Source organism: Mobula hypostoma, chromosome 20, assembly GCF_963921235.1.
Source record: "Mobula hypostoma chromosome 20, sMobHyp1.1, whole genome shotgun sequence".
In the NCBI taxonomy this organism is placed as follows: Eukaryota; Metazoa; Chordata; class Chondrichthyes; order Myliobatiformes; family Myliobatidae; genus Mobula; species Mobula hypostoma.
Window position 1 is genome coordinate 9,232,559 of NC_086116.1, and position 20,187 is coordinate 9,252,745.

At 44.2% G+C, this 20,187-nt stretch overlaps 1 protein-coding gene across 2 annotated transcripts in view; it reads left to right on the forward strand.

Annotated features, from left to right (window-relative positions):
* The window catches only part of st8sia1 (ST8 alpha-N-acetyl-neuraminide alpha-2,8-sialyltransferase 1), a 64,003-nt gene that overhangs the window by 35,696 nt on the left and 8,120 nt on the right, over positions 1 to 20,187 (forward strand). For both annotated transcript variants that reach the window (XM_063072366.1, XM_063072367.1), the window contains exons 3-4: positions 7,342 to 7,451; positions 10,647 to 10,739. In XM_063072366.1, coding sequence (XP_062928436.1) covers positions 7,342 to 7,451; positions 10,647 to 10,739 — 203 coding nt within the window. The remainder of the gene's footprint in view (positions 1 to 7,341; positions 7,452 to 10,646; positions 10,740 to 20,187) is intronic.

Below are 20,187 nucleotides of genomic sequence, written 5' to 3' on the forward strand. Positions count from 1 at the left end.
AGAAGATCCATTAAGCCCAACAAGACCTCCCCTCCTTGCTTAAAAGGTCTCACCCGTCGGTGGAGCTGGTCAGCCTGCTGGGCATGTTCTTTCTGGGCACGCAGCACAGAAGCCCTGGCTCGTTTCCAGGTGCGCTTGTCGCACTGGATCAGTTGTTCAGCAGCAGGAACTCCTACATCAATCTCCTGGTCAAGGAAGAGCGGTGGTTGGAATCCCTTCTGGCATTCAAAGGGGGACATAGATGATTGGAGGATATTGTGGGCGATCTCTGCCCAAACCAATTGGGAGCTCCAGGACGTGGGGTTGGAAGAGTCAAGGCAGCTAAGAATTGTCTCCAACTCCTGGTTCACTCTCTGGCCATTGGATTGGGGGTAGGAACCAGACGAGAAGCTAGTCGTGGCTCCTACAAGAGAGCAGAAAGCCTTCCAAAAGTGGGAAGTGAACTGTGATCCACGATCAGACACAATGTCGTGAGGAAAGTCACGGAGCCTGAGCACGTGTTGAACCATGAGTGCGGCAGTCTCATGAGCTGATGGGAGTTTGGGGAGGGCAATGAAGTGGGCAGCCTTGGAGAATCGATCCATGATGATCAAAATGGTGGTGTTTCCATCAGATGGGCTGCCCAGTGACGAAATCCACTGAGAGGTGGGACCAGAGGTGGTGGGGCACAGGCAGTAGACATAACAGACCTATAGGATGCTGGTGTGACATCTTGTTTTGGTGGGTCAGACAGACACGAAGTTGTGGACATCCTGGGACACAGATAGCCACCAAAATTATCTCTTAATAATCTCAATTGTCTGTAGCTTATCCCCTACCTGACCATTGAATGTCAGGGCCAAGGTCAGTTGGTCTCTCCCTGCTGGGTCCATCTTTGTATGGTCAAGACTTGCTGTCACTATGTTCGGATATGGCCCAAGTGCAGAGAGAGAGACACTAAAATGGGTCGATGGTTCACAGACTTTAATGCCAACAGGATTTTAAGGGAAAAGAAAACAATAAATGCTCGGCTAAACAGGGCCATTGACTAAAACTCTCAAATGAAAAACTATGCCAACACTGCGGCTGAAAGGAATATCTAAATATAAAACGAACACCGCTAGTCTCCAGTGTCAGTCAACTCGATAGTCCACTTTCTCAGGCAAGGCCGAATGCAATCAGACAGTGAAACGTTGCCACCTACATACTTATCTAAGCTGTTAATATATTTGACAAACAACAAAGCTCCCGGCCCCGAACCCTGTGGCACACCACTGGTCACAGGTCTCCAAGCTGAAAAACAATCTTTAAACTGCCACTCTTTGCCTCCTACCACCAATCCATTTTTCTATCCAGTCTGCTAGCTCGCCCAATATCTAATCTATTCTAAATAGTTGGACCAGCCTACCAAGCAGGATTTAGCAAAGTCTGTACAGATAGTGTCGACCACCCTGCCCTCATCAATCCTCTTGGTAATCTCGTCAAAAAATTGTCAGTCAAATTTGTGAGACATGATCTCCTACATACAAAGCCACGCTGACTCGCCTTAATCAGTCTTTACCTTTCCGAAAGTGAGTCAATTCTATTTCTCAGAATCTCTTTCAGTAACTTTCTCATTGCTAATGTAAGGCTCACTGACTTGACCAGCTTTAGGAAGTTGTAAACCAAATACAGTTCATGTGAGGTTCTTGCAACTGATCTGGGGTTTAAAGAAATTTTAAACCTGGTTCATTGTTTATAGTGTTCTTAAATCTGGTAGACTTCATCAGGGAGTTTAAACTCAATATACGATTTGAGAGACCTTTCACTATTAATGCAGAATCTTAATCCAGTGTAACATTTGAAGATTTTATAAAGACTTGTATAGAAATGACAGATATTAGTCTTGCTGGAATAGACGAAGGGTTGTAAACTTGATGTGGGTCTGAGAGAGCCTTAATCCCAATAGAATATATGAAGGTATCTTAACCCTCCTAAACAGATGAAAGTCTTAGCACCTGGTGTGAATTCTGCATTAATGCGCAAAAGATTTTGAAAGTTTGTTTAATGAATGAAAGTATCTCAAACATGGTATATAGTATATGATGGGGCTTAAATGTTGCAAGAGGGATCATAAATGAATTGGCCATTATAAATTGTCCCATGATTAGGCTGGGGTTAAATCTGAGGTTGCTGGGTGACGTGACTTGAAGGGCCGAAACAGCCTGTTTATCTCAATAAATAACTAAACCTGGGAGAATATACAAGAGTAGGGCGGCAAGGCAGCACAGCTGTTAGCATAACACTATTGCGAGGCCAGCGAGCGGGTTTAACTCCTGCTGCTGTCTGTAAGAAATTTGTAGTCTCCCTGTGACTACCCGGGTTAGTAGGTCAGACGATCTCATTGGGCAGCGTGGGCTCGTTGGGCCAGGAGAGTCTGTTACTTTGCTGTTTCTCTAAATAGAAAATAAATACATTGAAAGTGAACCGCAAACTTGGTCTGATGTATGAAGGGATGTTAAACCTGAAACGATGCAGATGGAAGTGTAAATCTCCTAGCAGGCATCCCGGGTCATAATCCTGTCAAGTTTGCCGGTCTTTACAGTGGGGTAGTTAGGAAGTCTGGAATAATGCTTGAGGAATGTTAAAATAATTACACTTTTTGGAGGACCTTACCTTGTTTCTGTAATAATGACTGACGGGCTCAAGCAGCAAGTAGAGAGATGAAGAATTCCTAGTCTGTAAGAGGGACCTAAAATCTGGAATGGTGCTGATCCTACCTCTGGTATAGAAACATAGAAAATAGGTGCAGGAGTAGGCCATTCGGCCCTTCGAGTCTGCACCGCCATTCAGTATGATCCTGGCTGATCATCCAACTCAGAACCCTGTACCAGCCTTCCCCCCATACCCCCTGATCCCTTTAGCCACAAGGGCCATATCTAACTCCCTCTTAAATATAGCCAATGAACTGGCCTCAACTGTTTCCTGTGGCAGAGAATTCCACAGATTCACCACTCTCTTGTGAAGAAGTTTTTCCTCATCTCGGTCCTAAAAGGCTTCCCCTTTATCCTTAAACTGGGACCCCTCGTTCTGGACTTCCCCAACGTTGAGAACAATCTTCCTGCATCTAGCCTGTCCAATCCTTTTAGGATTTTATATGTTTCAATAAGATCCCCCTCAATCTTCTAAATTCCAGCGAGTATAAGGCTAGTCAATCCAGTCTTTCATCATATGAAAGTCTTGCCATCCCAGGAATCAATCTGGTGAACCTTCTTTGTACTCCCTCTATGGCAAGAATATCTTTCCTCAGATTAGGGGACCAGAACTGCACACAATACTCCAGGTGTGGTCTCACCAAGGCCTTGTACAACTGCAGTAGTACGTCCCTGCTCCTGTACTCGACTCCTCTTGCTATGAATGCCAGCATACCATTCGCCTTTTTCACCGCCTGCTGTACCTGCATGCCCATTTTCAATGACTGGTGTATAATGACACCCAGGTCTCATTGCACCTCCCTTTTTCCTAATCGGCCACCATTCAGATAATAATCTGTTTTCCTGTTTTTGCCACCAAAGTGGATAACTTCACACTTATCCACATTAAATTGCATCTGCCATGAATTTGCCCACTCACCTAACCTATCCAAGTCACCCTGCATCCTTTTAGCATCCTCCTCACAGCTAACACTGCCGCCCAGCTTCGTGTCATCCGCAAACTTGGAGATGCTGCATTTAATTCCCTCATCTAAGTCATGAATATATATTGTAAACAACTGGGGTCCCAGCACTGAGCCTTGCGGTACCCCACTAGTCACTGCCTGCCATTCTGAAAAGGTCCCGCTTATTCACACTCTTTGCTTCCTGTCTGCCAACCAATTCTCCATCCACATCAATACCTTACCCCCAATACCGTGTGCTTTAAGCTTGCACACTAATCTCCTGTGTGGGACCTTGTCAAAAGCCTTTTGAAAATCTAAGTATACCACATCCACTGGTTCTCCCCTATCCACTCTACTAGTTACATCCTCAAAAAATTCTGAGATTTGTCAGACATGATTTTCCTTTCACAAAGCCATGTTGACTTTGTCCGATGATTTCACCACTTTCCAAATGTGCTGTTATCACATCTTTGATAACTGACTCTAGCATTTTCCCCACCACCGATGTTAGGCTAACCAGTCTATAATTCCCCGGTTTCTCTCTCCCTCCTTTTTTAAAAAGTGGGGTTACATTATCCACCCTCCAATCCTCAGGAACTAATCCAGAATCTAAAGAGTTTTGAAAAATTATCACTAATGCATCCACTATTTCTTGGGCTACTTTCTTAAGCACTCTGGGATGCAGACTATCTGGCCCTGGGAATTTATTTGCCTTTAATCCCTTCAATTTACCTAACACCAGTTCCCTACTAACATGTATTTCCCTCAGTTCCTCCATCTCACTGGACCCTTAGTCCCCTACTATTTCTGGAAGATTATTTAAGTCCTCCTAAGTGAAGACAGAATCAAAGTAGTTATTCAATTGGTCTGCAATGTCCTTGTTCCCCATGATCAATTCACCTGTTTCTGACTGTAAGGGACCTACATTTGCCTTAATCAATCTTCTTCTTTTCACATATCTGTAAAAGCTTTTACAGTCAGTTTTTATGTTCCCTGCCAGTTTTCTCTCATAATCTTTTTTCCCTTTCCTAATTAAGCCCTTTGTCCTCCTCTGCTGGACTCTGAATTTCTCCCAGTCCTCAGGTGAGCCACTTTTTCTGGGTAATTTGTATGTTTCTTCTTTGGAATTGATACTAGCCCTAATTTCCCTTGTCAGCCACGGGTGCACTACCTTCCCTGGTTTATTCTTTTGCCAAACTGGGATGGACAATTGTTGTAGTTCATGCATGCGATCTTTAAATGCTTTCCATTGCATATCCACCATCAACCCTTTAAGTATCATTTGCCAGTCTATCTTAGCTAATTCACGTCTCATACCTTCAAAGTTACCCTTCTTTAAGTTCAGAACCTTTGTTTCTGAATTAACTATGTCACTCTCCATCTTAACGAAGAATTCCACCATATTATGGTCACTCTTACCTAAGGGGCCTTTCACGACAAGATTGCTAATTAACCCTTCCTCATTGCTCAATAGCCAGTCTAGAATGGCCTGCTCTCTAGTTGGTTCCTCGACATGTTTGTTCAGAAAAGCATCCCGCGTACATTCCAAGAAATCCTCTTCCTCAGCACCCTTACCAACTTGGTTCACCCAATCTATATGTAGATTGAAGTCACCCATTATAACTGCTGTTCGTTTATTGCACGCATTTCTAATTTCCTGTTTAATACCATCCCCAACCTCACTACTACTGTTAGATGGCCTGTAGACAACTCCCGCCAGCGTTTTCTGCCCCTTAGTGTTACGCAGCTCTACCCATATCAATTTCACATCCTCCAGGCAAATGTCCTTCCTTTCTATTGAGTTAATCTCCTCTCTAACCAGCAATGCCACCCCACCTCCTTTTCTTTCATATCTATCCCTCCTGAATATTGAATATAGGGAGTTAGGAAGGGAGTTGAGAAAAAGGACTGCAAAGGTAGTAACCTCGGGATTACTGCCTGTGCCACGCAACAGTGAGAGTAGGAATGCAATGAGGTGGAGGATAAATGCGTGGCTGAGGGATTGGAGCAAAATGTAGTAAGGTGAAAAGTAAAAGTGGCAGGCCGGCAAATCCAGGGCAAAAATCAAAAAGGGCCACTTTTCAACATAATTGTATAAGAGCTAGGAGTGTTGTAAAAGCGAGCCTGAAGGCTTTGTGTGTCAATGCAAGCATTCGTAACAAGGTGGATGAATTAAAAGTGCAGATTGTTATTAATGAATATGATATAGTTGGGATCACAGAGACATGGCTCCAGGGTGACCAGGCTTCTACCCTCATTTTACACCCCTCTGACTCTCTGCACTTGTTCCCATCCCCCTGCCACATTAGTTTAAATCCTCCTGAACAACAGTAGCAAACGCTCCCCCTAGGACATTGGTTCCAGTCCAGCCCAGGTGCAGACCGTCCTGTTTGTACCGGTCCCACCTCCTCCAGAACTGGTTCCAATGCCCCAGAAATTTGAATGCCTCCCCCTTGCACCATTTTTCAAGCCACGTATTCATCTGATATATCCTCCTATTTCTACTCTGACTCGCACATGGCACTGGTAGTAATCCAGAGATTATTACCTTTGTGGTCCTACTTTTTAGTTTATCTCCCAACTCCCAAAATTCACCTTGTAGGACCTCATCCCCTTTTTTCCCTATATCGTTGGTACCTATGTGCACCACGACCACTGGCTGTTCACCCTCCTACTCCAGAATACCCTGCAGCCGCTCAGAGACATCCTTGACCCTTGCACCAGGGAGGCAACATACCCGCCTGGAGTCTCGATTATGGCCGCAGAAACGCCTATCTATTCCCCTTACAATCAAATCCCCTGTCACTATAGCTCTCCCACTCCTTTTCCTTCCCTCCTATGCCACAGAGCCACCCATGGAGCCATGAACTCGGCTGCTGCTGCCTTCCCCTGATGAGACGTCTCCCCCAACAGTATCCAAAGCAGTATATCTGTTTAGGAGGGAGATGACCTCAGGGGACTCCTGCACTACCTGCCTACTGCTACGCTGTTTAGTGGCCACCCATTCCCTTTCTGCCTGTGTAGCCTTTACCTGCGGTGTGGCCAACTCACTGAACGTGCTATTCACGACTTTCTCAGCATCGCGGATGCTCCAGTATGAATCCGATCGCAGCTCCAGCTGCTCAATGCGGTCTGTCAGAAGCTGCAGCTGGACACATTTCCTGCACACATAGTCGTCAGGGACACTGGAAGTATCCCTGATTTCCCACATGCTGCAGGAGGAACAAACCACGGGGCCGATCTCAGCTGTCATGACCCACCCAATACGCCACAACCTCGCCGCCTTCCTTGCTTCAAATAAAACACCGCTGCAGACCGTTCTTCTTTTAAAGGAACTTACCTGGCCTTACCTCACTTGGAGTGAAGCTCGTCCTCAGCCTCTGCTCGCTGAAGCCTCTCGAGACAAAGCCTCCCTACTCTGTCTCCCTGTACTCCGTCGCCCGCTCCGTCAAACTGCTCTCTTTTAAATACTCCCGCTGACTCACGGACTGACTTACACGCACATGCGCAGTCCTGTCCCAATCAACCGCTGAGAAAAATGTATGAAGTACAAGAGATCATACAGCCAATGCACTGTACAGAGAATTACCTGTATAAAGCCTTGTCTAATGAATGATGAACCTTAAAGCAAAGATAACGTGGTAAAAATAAGAACTGCAAGGATTTAAAGCACAAGGGGACATGAAAGATTGGCTGCAATGACCAGGCTTCTTGTCCGTTGCTAGGATACACCGTTCCAGCTGCCATTGAAAAAGTGTTCAGTGGTTGGAAATGGCGGAATTTTGAAGAAGAGTAACTGTGGCAGCTTAATCGACGAGGCAGACTTTGTCATGCGGTAAGAGAACTTTTTGATGCCCCTTATCTAGTCTGTGGTTAGATATTCTACTTCAGCATACATAGTCTTGCTGGTGCTGGAAATCTGAGTGACACATACAAAGTGCTGGAGGCATTCAGCAGGTCAGGCAGCATCAATGGAGGAATAAACAGTCAACATTTGGGGCCAAGAACCTTTATCAAGACCAGAAAGGGAAGGGTGCAGAGATCAGAATGAGAAGGTAGGGGGGAAGGGGAAGGAGTACACGTTGGCAGGTGATTGGTGAGACCAGCTGAGGGGCAGGGTGCGTAAGTGGGTGATGTCAACTGGTGTGTTGATAGGTAGAAAAAGTAAAAGACCGATGAAGGAATCTGATAGGAGAGGACAGTGGACCGTGGAATAAAGGGAAGAAGGTGGGGAAGGTGATTGACAGGTCGTGAGGGCATGGGAGGAGAAGAGAACAGGTGAGATCAGAAACTGATAAAAAGAACTGAGAGGAAAATATTTGAACAATGAGGTATCCTCCTCACAGCTCTGAGCCCTGGGAAGTAGAGTCATGCCATAATCCACCCATTGCCGCCTCTGATACTGGTGTTGTGTACTGTTCAGCTAGGCCTTCTAATATACAGTAACAAACTCAGAAAGGATCAAATTATTGACACATTATTGTTTTAATTGCAAGGAAAGCTACATCGAGACATAATGTCAGAAAATAGCTTAAATCTTATAACTCAAACAAAGTACTTTTATACTTTTTACAGAGAACAGTAATTAGGTTGTTTCATTCCATAACATTCCTCTGTAAGTGGAAGTGCGGAGGATGTTTCCAATTGTGAGGGAGTCTTCAGACCAAGAGAGCATAGCCTCAGAATAGAAGGATGTGGGTAGTGAGGTAGTGTTCCTGGGTTCAATGTCCATTCAGAAACCAGATGGCAGAGGGGAAGAAGCTGTTCCTGAATCACTGAGTGTGTGCCTTCAGGGTCCTGTACCTCGTTCCTGATGGTAGCAATGAGAAGAGGGCATGTGCTGGGTGATGGGGATCCTTAGTGATGAATGCCACCGTTTTGAGGCACCGCTCCTTGAAGATGTCCTGGGGAGGCTAGTGCCCATGATGGAGCTGACTGAGTTTACAACTCCCTGCAGCTTCAATCCTGTGCAGTGGCCACACCCCAACCCGCCCCATACTAGATGGTGATACAACCAGTTAGAATGCTCTCCACGGAACATCTGTAGATATTTGCGAGGGTTGTTGGTTACGTACCAAATCTCCACAAACTCTTAATGAAATATACCCGCAGTCGTGCCTTCTTTGTCACTGCATCGATGTATTGGGCCCAGAATAGATTCTCAGAGATGTTGACACCCAGTAACATGAAATTGCTTGCCCTTTCCACTTCTGATCCCTCTATGAGGACTGGTGAGTGTTCCCATCTTACCCTTTCTGAAGTCCACAATCAATTCTTTGGTCTCACTGATGTTCAGTGCAAGGTTGTTGCTGTGACACCACTCAACTAGCGGATCTTCCTCACTCCCATCGCCATCTTATCACCAATCCTTCTCGTCACCCTCTGAAATTCTGCCAACAATAGTTATGTCATCAGCAAATTTATAGATCGTATTTGAGCTGTGCTTAGTCATACAGTCATGGGTGTAGAGAGAGTAGAGCAGTGGTCTAAACACACACCCTGAGCTGCACCAGTGTTGATTATCAGCAAGGTGGTGATGTTATTTCTGATCTGCACAGACTGTGATCTCCTGGGTCCAGTTGCAGAGGGAGGTACAGAGGCCCAGGATTTGGAGGTTTTCGATCAGACCTGTGGAAGCCAAATTATATTTAAAGCTGGAAGTTGGTAGGTTCTTGATTAATGAGGCCGTCAAAAGTTACAGGAAGAGGACAGTAGAATGGTGTTCAGAGTGAAAGCAATTCAGCCATGACTCGATGGACAGAATGGTTTTCTGCTCCTATGTCTTATAGTTTTATGGATGAATTGTAGCAGATATAGTCAGGTCTGATCCAGGGAGAGTGCGTTCAAGTTATTTTGAGTTTATTGTCGAAGTGCACAAGCACATTGAGGTACAAGTAGAGTGAAAAACTTCTTTGCAGCAGCATCACAGGCACGAAAGTACAGCTAGTACACAGACTGTAAATTACACAAGACACTGAAGAAAGAGAAAGGGAAAACAAAAGACTGAAAAAACAAGATCTTAGTGCAAAAAAGAGTCATGACCATGCAAGCCCATAATGTTCTGTTGCTGCGGGAAGGTTAGGATTATGCAGATTGGTAGGTTCAAGAACATGATGGTTGTACGAAAGTATCTGGTCCTGAACATGCTAGTGTGGGACTTGTTTCTGCACCTCCTGCCTCATGGTAGCTGCGAGAAGATGGGGTGACCCAGATGGTGGGGGTGATGCCCCCTTCTAAATGCAGAGCCTGTTCTAGTATCAGATATTTCTGCCCTGGGGTAAAGATACCGGCTGTTTATCAATGCCTCTCATAATTTTACAAACTTCTGTTAGTCCCTCCCTCAGCCTCTGCCACTCCAAACAAAAGAACCATTGTTTGCCCGACCTCCCCTTGCAGCAGGTGCCCTCTAATGCAAGCAGTATTCTAGTATACCTCTGCACGCACTCTAAATCCTGCACATCTCTTCTACCAGAATTGAAGTTGATATTCCAGGTGCGGCCTAAAGCTGCAACGTGACCTCTGACCCTCAAACTCTCTGTTTCAACTAATAAAGGCCAGTATGCCATGCGTCGTCTTTGCCATCCTATCAACTTGATGGCCACTTTCAGGGAGCTATGGACTTGATCCCCAAGATCCTTCTTGTTTTCACTCCGGTGCCATAGGCACTGAGGTATTGATGGGGCACCTACTAACTCTGTCACAAATGGGGCTGAAGATAGTTGATAGGATGCGTAGGCTGGTGCACGCCTTCTATCACTTGCACAGAGTGAAATTCAAAGTAGAGCTTGAACACGCCTAGGCTCTACAGTAGCATCCTAACATCTAAGACAGGAGGGTAAAGTCCCATTTTACTAATGTGCTGTTTTATAAAATAGAACACTGTGTGTGCAAAACTATTGAAATTCAGTTGCAGAAAGCATAATGTGGTGTGTTACATGACTGAAGTTTTAGTCCTGTCGGGGAGTTTGTGAGTAAAGGGGGAACAGATGTGGACTGTAAGCTGACAAGTGCACCTTATTTCTCTGTACAGCTGCAACCTCCCCCCTCTCTCCAGTGAATACACCAGCGATGCTGGCTACAGAACACACCTGGTGACTGCAAATCCAAGCATCATTGAGAAAAGGTACAGTAGAAAATGCGTTCGTCCAAAGCAGAAATTCATTCAAGGACAGAGGCAAAGTTTTGTTTGTTTCCCCTCCCTGCACTGTTATACTCCATGTCATTCTGTTTCCTGGTGACCTTCGTTAAGGTAACACCGATAACAGTAATTAACCTAAGAGGCAAAGGGAAACAGTGCAGGGATGGTGGTCAGTTCCTGTAGCTTCTGATGCACGGTGATGAACTGTTTCGTTAGCTATGAATTATCGCCCATTGCCAAACATGTTGCAACTTGAATGGATGGGTGGAAAAAGCAGTAACTAGTTGCAGTGAACACAAACTAATTGTGCTGACCTTCATATGTACCTGTTAGCTGGGCGTCAAGCCAGATAGATTTTGATCTCTTTGGGTGTGATCAGTGTGGCTTTTGGCTTTGAGCTCATTTGATTTATGACATTTTAGAACATAGAACATTCCAGCACAATACAAGCCCATGATGTTGGGCCAACCTTTCACCCTAGTGTAAGATCAATCTAACTCTTCCCTCCTACGTAGCTCTCCAGTTTTCCATCATCCATGAGCCTATCTAAGAGGTATTGACTTGTGCTCCTAGTACCCCTAATGTATGTACAACCATCCTTGACAGGACATTCCACGCACTCACTATTCCATGTGTAAAATAAAAGTTACCTCTGACCCCCCCCCCCCCCATTTTTTCCAATTATCTTAAAATTGTGCCCCTTCATATAAGCCATTTCTCAACAGGTTTCAATAGGTACATTTAATGTCAGAGAAATGTACAATATACATCCTGTGAAGAAAAAGAATTTCAGGATGAATTTTACACACATGGGATGGTGAGTGTGTGGAATGTCCTGTCAAGGGTGGTTGTAGATACATTAGGGGCAATAGGGGCACTTTCTGCTTTGGGAGACAGTCTTTGGCTGTCCATTTGATCTATGTCTCTTATCATCTTATGCACCTCTATCAAGTTACCACTCATTCTCTTTCACTCCAGAGAGAAAAGTATGCTATCTTCTTAAGGCATTCTCTCTTATGCAGGCAGCATTCTGGCAAATCTCCTGTGCACCCTCCCTGAGGCGTCCAGGTCCTTTCTATAATGAGGCGACCGGAACTGAACACAGTATTCCAAGTGTGGTCTAACCAGGCTTTTATAGAGCTGCAACATTACCTCACGTTTCTTCAATTCAGTTCCCCAACCAATGAAGGCCAATACACCAGAAGCTTATTTAACAATCTTATCAACACACAACTATTGATGTTTCTAGTGTTTGGATTTTTCTCTTTGCTATCTCAGTAACGTAAACACAAAAGGTGATTGAACAGTCTCTCGACATCTTGTCAGTATATTCAAGTGAAAAGAATAAAATGTGGAAAGAGTAGGACCAGTTTGAGACAATGGGGGCAATTGGTGCATGGACTGAGTTGCTATAGGTGAGGGTCAAATGAATACATTTCATTGATGATCACAAAGGAAATAGACCTTGTAGATGGAAAACTCGGTGATGGGTGCATAGGTGAAACTCCAGTGCAAGACTCCAGAATCAAAGACAATACAATATCCTCCTGCTTCTTTCTTCTTCTTTTTTGTTTTATGGCGGTTGGCACCCAGTTTTCAGTGCATTACCGCCATCTGCTAGACTTCTTGTGTTCCAACCAAATATGTCCTGGAGTTCTCTACTTTAGACAACCTAGTTCAGCCTGCAGTTCTCTATTGGCATCACTCAATTCCTCGTGAATGCTTAATGCGCTCATTAGATAATGCCGCAAACTGCTATTCTACAGTAATTTTGTTACGTATTTTCATGTAGTTGCATTACCTCAATTACATTGATTTCATCTACATCACTTGTAAGACTAAAAGCGTCTTGTTAAAGAATAGTAATTATCACACGTTATACTTCTAAAATTGCTATTTTTCCAAGTCTATCTGCTTTTCCAGTTTCCAGTTTTCCTTTTCTTGGATCGTAGCCTGCAGTTGTTTACTGAGACCTTGGAGTTCTTCTTCATTTGCTTCCATGTTTTCATTTTATAATCTGAATGTAGATAATTCACTTTGCAACGAATTCCTTTTCCTTTTGTATCCTTGTAATAATTTCCTCCATTTTCCAATCTCTTTTCAACTCACCATTATTCTTGTCGGGTACATCTATTTGTTGTTGGAGTTCTGCACATTTACCCTGGGCTTCAACCATAAAATCTGAGGATTTTCCTTAAGTTCTGAAACATTTCTTAAATTCTTGACCATTTGCGATAAATATACTGCCATTTAACATTCCATCTCCCCTGCCTGTGAACTGTTGGATCCTCCATTCAGTGTTTCTTTGATTTCTTCCCACCTAATCCCTTTAATACCAAGATACTTTTCTGCAGACTTGACGATAATTTTAATTTTCTCAGTTCTTTTTCTTGTTTGCGCTGAACAATTAATTACATCCACCATAAAAAGCACGAAATCCTTTCTACTCATTAATAGTGTATCCTTATTTTTCATATTACAGCTCTCACAATTCACCAGTTTATTATTCCCTGTATTTGTTTGCTTGACAGCCTTTTTTTCATCAAATTCTTTCACTGCCTCTGCATAACTGATTCCTTGAGTTACTTTTACAAATTGTATCTCAGCCGCCTTCTTGCTATAAATGCACCCTCGATAAGCTGCGCTGTGTTCCTCGCCACAATTGCAGCATTTCAGCCTAGCGCCTGCTTCACATTTCCCATATTCATGTTCTCCAGCGCATCTCCCACATCTTTGTTTTCCTCTGCAGACTGCCGCAATGAGCCCGAATTTCTGACATTTCTAGCATCTTAAAGGCGGTGGTATATATATTCTAATGGCATAACACATATACCCTAAGTAAACTTCAGTCAGCAGTCTCTCTTCATCAAAGTTAATCGTTACCGATAAACTATCCACACTTTTTCCTGTTTCTTGTAACTTTCAAACGTTTGGCCTCAATAACTTTTGCTCCTTTTATATTCTGTTTAATCTCATCCATAGTAACTTCTGTTGGTATCCCCGAAATAACTCCTCTAGTCCACTTTCTATTGTTGGGTATTGAGCGTTGTACTCCTTTGCTGTCTATTTTACATAATCTTATCACTTTGCCTTGCTGGGCACTATCCCGACAAATCACTAATAGCCATCCATTTCGTAAAATCTTTGCTCCTTTAATCTCGCCTATAATTTTGTTGAGCATCTTCGTCAAACGAATCAGGTTCTTAGTCTTCACTTAGTGAAGACTAAGCTTTAATCTCATCTTCTTTCCATTGTTTTGCTGTCCTGTTTTGATCATCCGCTGACTCCTCAGAATTTGATACCCTGTACCTCTGCTTTCTTTTCTTCCTCTTTCCATTCCGTTCCTCTTTCCCGCCAACCTCCATCTCTAGTTCACTTCCACTCTCGCCAAAAACTTCCTTCAACAGCTTGGTTCTTTCCTTGATGTTCTCTCTCTCTGCCATTTTCCAGTCAGAACTATGACTCCCATAACCATCTCTGTCTGCCAATACAATATCCTAGCTGGCTAAAAGCTGATAAACCCCAGATGAGGTTTATACCAGGCTGCTAACGGTGGGTGGGGGTGGGGGGCATGATAAGAAGTTGCTGAGATTTTTATTTCTACATCTGCCATAAGTATAAGAAATCTGGTCCCCTTTTCAAGAAAGACAGCAGGAAACATCTGTCTGTTTTAGAGCTTAGTATCAATAGCAGGGTGGTAATTGGAAAGGATTCTGATGGACCAAATGAATTAGGCCCAATTACTTCCAGCTGCTTCATCAATGACCTCCCTTTAGGCTTAAGGTCAGAAGTGGGGATGTTTACTGATGCACCCACTGCTCATGCAAGACCCGGGCAATATGCAGACCAGGGTCGATCAGTGACAAATTTTCCTCATGCCACACATGTAACTGGCAACGACAATATCCAACAAGAGAAAATCCAGCTGTCACCCCCTCTCACTGAAAGACTAAAAGATATAGGAGCAGAATTAGACCAGTTGGCTCGTTGAGTCTACTCTGCCAGTCCACACATTCACCACCCTCTGGCTAAAAAAGCCATTGCCATTGCTAAGTATCTCCGCTATCAGTAACCTCGGTGTTAGCATTTGGTGCCATGGTAGCTCAGTGATTGGCGTGGTGCTATTACAGGTTGGGGCGTCAGAGCTCAAAGGTCAATTCCAGCATCCAATGTGAGGAACCTCTGTATGTCCTACCGGTGGAATGCATGGCTCTTCCCTGAGTGTTCCTGTTTCCTTTCACAGTCCAAAGACGTACTGGGGGTAGGTTAATTGGTTGTTGTAAATTGTCCTAGGATTAAATCGGGGTTGCTGGTGCAGAAGGGCCTACTCCGTGCTGTATTGCTAAATAAAGTAAGTAGAAATAAGGTCGACCAGAAACCGGAGTAGCCATGTACACAACGTGGCTGCAGGGTCAGCTCAGAGACTAGGGCTCCTGAGGCGATAAACTACCTTCTAGCTCCCCAAAGCTTGTCCCCTCACTCCGATGCCCAAGTCAGGTGTGTGTTGGAATACTCTCGAGTTGTCTGTGTGAGTTCAGCTTCAAGAACATTCAGGAAGCTTAACAGTTCCTTCATTGGAGCATAGCAGAATGAGGGGAGATCTTACTGAAGTGCATAAAATCATGAGGGGCCTAGATAGGCTAGATAGGGTTCATATGCACAGTCTTTTTCTCGGAGTTGGGGAATCAAGAACTACAGGACAGAGAGAGAGGAAATATTTAATTGGAACAGGAACAGGAAACAATTAATCTGATGAACCAGTCTAGTTCCTTCTCCCACCCCACCCCTTTATTACCTCAGTCACTGCACATAAACACTTTAAACTACTTTTTATAAAGCTGTTTACATTGTAAATACATGATGTTGTGTTTTTGTATTTGTGCACGTTTTATTCTATATCCATCTTTAACCTCTAATTGTAGTGTTTTTATATAATCCTTTATTATTTGTATTTGTTTAAAGTGTTATTTTTCTGTTGCATGTGACACCTGACCAACACACCACATCAAATTCCTAGGACATTAAGGCATAAGACAAATAAAGTTGATCTTTGATCCTTAGCAAGCAATTATTTTCACCCAGACATTTAGTAAATGGGATGAGCTGCCGGGGGGATTGATTGAGACGTCTGTGGAAGGAAAGCTTTAAAGAGATATGAACCAAACATGGGCAAGTGGGTCTGACTTAGCCGGAATTTTTGATTGGCATGAACCAGTTGTTATGAAGGGCCTCTTTGCGTACTATTTGATCCTGTGACAATAGAGGACATTGCAGTCCACTTGATAGGCAACATGTCTACATGGTAGCAGCCGTTTGTATCAACTACCAGGTACACTGCAGCAACTCACCAAGAATTCTTGTACAACACATGATCTCCACTGGCTAGAAGGACAGGGCACAACCTGGAAGATAGTCTCCAAGCTGCACAGCATCATGTATTATAAATCTGTCGCTGTTCATTCACTACTGGGCCAAATCCCCTGACAGCAGTGTGGGTATACCCACCCACCAAGATCTGCAGCTAACCAGCACCTTCTAAATAGCAACTGTTGTTCAGTGGTTAAGTCGAATCTGACTGTTCGTGACCTCATGGACCATAGGGTCCATGGCAAGATACGAAAGTAGATTGCCAGGCCTTTCTTACTGGTGCTGCCCAGGTCGGGACCCGGCTGGGTTTGAACTCAGGGCCGTCTGCCTTGAAGCCTAGTGCTGATGCCACTACACCACCAACCAGCCCAAAAATGGCAACTAGGGAGGAGCAGTTAAACGCTGGCTCGTACTGTGAAGCCCACATCCCTTGAATGAACAAAAATAAACGGAATAAATTAATGATTACTTGGAAAGAGGACTAACAAGATCTCATGCAGGAGGCTGGTCTAAAGATTAGGACCCATGTGTTCCAGATGGAGTTGGCAAGATAGATTGTGATTGGAGGCCTGTGACTAGTGATGCCCTGAAGGCATCTGTGCTGGAACTTCTGCTGTTTGTAATGTAATAATGCCACAAGATTTAGGAATAGAATTGGCCCATTGAGTCTGCTCCACCATTCGATCATGGCTGATTTATTTTCCCTCCCAATCCCATTCTCCTACCTACTCCCTGATTCCTTTGACGCCCTTACTGATCAAAAACCTGTCAACCTCTGCTTTAAATATAGATTAGATTCAACTTTATTGTCATTGTGCCGGGTACAGATACAAAGCCAATGAAATGCAGTTAGAATCTGACCAGAAATGCAAAGAATAGTGTTATTTACAAAATAACTGTGAATAAAAAGTAAGTGCTACAGCACACAAATATAAAAGTACTGAGAGTACAATATGGGTGCAGTACTGCTTAGCGCTGTGATGTGAGGTTCAGCAGTGTCACAGCCTCAGGGAAGAAGCTCTTCCTGTGCCTGCTGGTGCAGGAGCGGAGGCTCCTGTAGCGCCTACCGGATGGGAAGAGAGTAAAAAGTCTATGGTTAGGGTGAGATGCATCCTTGATAATGCTTTTTGCCCTGCCCAGGCAGCGTTTATGGTAGATGTTCTCAATGGTGGGCAATTGAGTTCAAAATATACTCAATGACTTTGCCTCCACAGTTGTCTGTGGCAATGAATTCAACAGCTTCACTACCTTCTGGCTAAAGAAATTCCTTCTCATCTCTGTTCTAAAGGGATGTTCTTCTATTCTGAGGCTTTGCCCTGTGGGTGTAGACCCCTCTCTCCCTCCATAATAGGAAACATTCTCTCTTTGTCCATTCTATTTAGGCAGTTCAATATTCAATGTTTTTCAATGCAATTTCCCACCCGTCCCCCATTCTTGTAAACTCCAGCGAGTACAGGCCCAGAGCCATTAATGAGCTCCTCATACATTAACTCTTTCAGTCCTGGGATAATTCTCAGGAACCTGCTCTGGACCCTCTCCAATGCCAGCACATCCTTTCTTAAATAAGGGCCAAGATTCAGCATTACATCTTCGCTTTTATGTACAGGAGTGATTTGGCTGTGGACTTAGATTGTATATTCAGCAAGTTGGTGGATGACACTAGACTGCTGGGGTTGTCTTAGACTTACAGGGTGATATCAGCGTGCTAGTGAAATGGGCTGAGGTCCTGGTAAATGTGAGGTCACTGGGGGCACTTAAGGCAAAGGTTAATTAGTCAGGGAATAAGAGGTTATGGGGAGAGAGCAGGAGAATGGGCTTAAGAGGGAAGTGGATCAGCCACACTGAAATAGCAGAGCCAGACTCGATGGACCAAATGGCCTAATTCTGCTCCTATGTTTTATGGTCTTATTATGCATTTTGAGGGTACTAGTGAGGCAGAGCAAATTCTAGGGTCGTAGGGAGTACTGAGCAATATTTGTATGCAAGTCCAAAGATTCTTGAAGGCCGCAGCATAATTGATATGTGGGTAGAAAGGCAAATGGAATACTACTGGACACTGTAGTATTACTACAGGACACTGGATACAAGAACATAGAGCACCTCAGCAAAATACAGGCCCTTCGACCCATGATGTGCCAACCTTTTAACCTACTGTAAGATCAATCTAACTCTTCTCTCCTACATAACCCTCAATTTTTCAGTCATCAGTGTATCTAGCTAAGAGTTTCTTAATTGTTCCTATGTATCTGCCTCCACTAAACCCCCGGAAGGGCATTCTATGCACTCACTACTATTTGTGTATTAAAAAGAACTTACCTTTGACATCTTGCCCACCCCTCCATCCCTCCAATCACCTTAAAATTATGCTCTCTTGTATTAATCATTTCTGCCCTTGGAATAAGTTGCTTGCTATCCACTCAATTAATGCCTCATCATCTTATACACCTCTATCAATCACCTCTCAACCTCCTTTGGTCCAAAGAGAAAAGTCTAGTTCTCTCAACCTATCTTGATAAGACATGATCTCTAGTTCAGGGAGCATCCTGGTAAACCTCCTTGGCACCCTCTCCAAAACTTGCACATTCTTCCTACAATGAGGCGGCCAGAAATGAACACAATATTCTAAATGTGATCTAACCAGAGTTATTTAGAGCTGCAACATTACCTTACAGCTCCGGAATTCAATCTGCTGCCTAATGAAGACAACACACCATACACCTTCTTAATAATCTTATCAACTTGCGTGGAACAGGAAGGTTATGCTCCAAATGTACAGCAGGGGTCCCCAACCTTTTTTGCACTGCGGACCGGCCAGCCGGGGGTGGGGGGTGGTGTTCAAGTAGGGTTAAACTCACCTCAACATGTCTTTTACAGTTAAGGTTGCCAACTTTCTCACCCCCAAATAAGGGACAAAAGTAGCAGTCAAATCCCGGGACACTTTACCTCTGGAAAGACTACCATGACCATGAAGCCTTGCGCGGCCACCTGTGTGCGCATGTGATGTGCGCGTACCTCCCGACTATACTGTACATACATTTCTACTTTATATAGGCTGTGTATTTATCATATCATTCCTGCTTTTACTATATGATAGTGTTATTTATTTTCGGTTTTATGTGTTATTTGGTATGATTTGTTAGGTTATTTTTTGGGTCTGGGAACGCTCAAAAATTTTTCCCATATGAATTAATAGTAATTGCTTCTTCGCTTCAGGCCATTTCGGCACGAAAGGTTTCATAGGAACGCTCTACCTTAGCGGGGGAAATACAGGACAAGGGCAGTCCCATATGGGACAAAGCAATTTAGCCCAATATATGGGATGTCCCGGCTAATACGGGGCAGTTGGCAACCCGATGTTCAAGTTTAACAGGGAATGAGGAAAGGTGCAGCTGACTCATATCGGTTCCACACGGCCCAGAAGCCCATGCTTTGCGGCCCGGTACTGGTCCGCGGCCCGGTGGTTGGGGACCACTGATGTACAAGATAAAACGTTGATAGATTCTCGGCTGGAATATTGCCTGCAGTGCTGGCCACCTTCTCACCCTGGAGAGGGTGCAGAGGAGATTCTCCAAGATGATTCCTGGGTTGGAGTTATGGAGAGAGACTGGAAAGGTTGTTCTCCCTAGAACTAAAGAGGTTAAGAGGGAACATAGGGCATAGAATGGTACAGGCCCTTTGGCTGACTATGATAGAGGTGTATAAAATTATGGGTTGTACAGATAGGGCAAACCACAGAAAACTTTCTTAGGTAAAGCTAGAGGACATAGGGTTAGGGAAAGGGATAAAAGATTTAGGGGGCATCTGAAGGTGAGGTTTTTTTCACCCAGAGAGTGGTGAGAGCCTGGAATACACTGCCAGTGAGAATATGTCGGCATTATTTGTCACATGTACATCAAAACATACAGTGAAATTCATCCTATTGCATCAAATCACATCAGTGAGGGTTGCCTGGTGGTGGTGGGGGCGGGGGGGGGGGCAGCTCACCAGCACCAACATAGCACACTCACAACTTACTGTCCCTGACCATGTGTGTTTGGAATATGGGAGGAAATCAGGGCACGTGGAG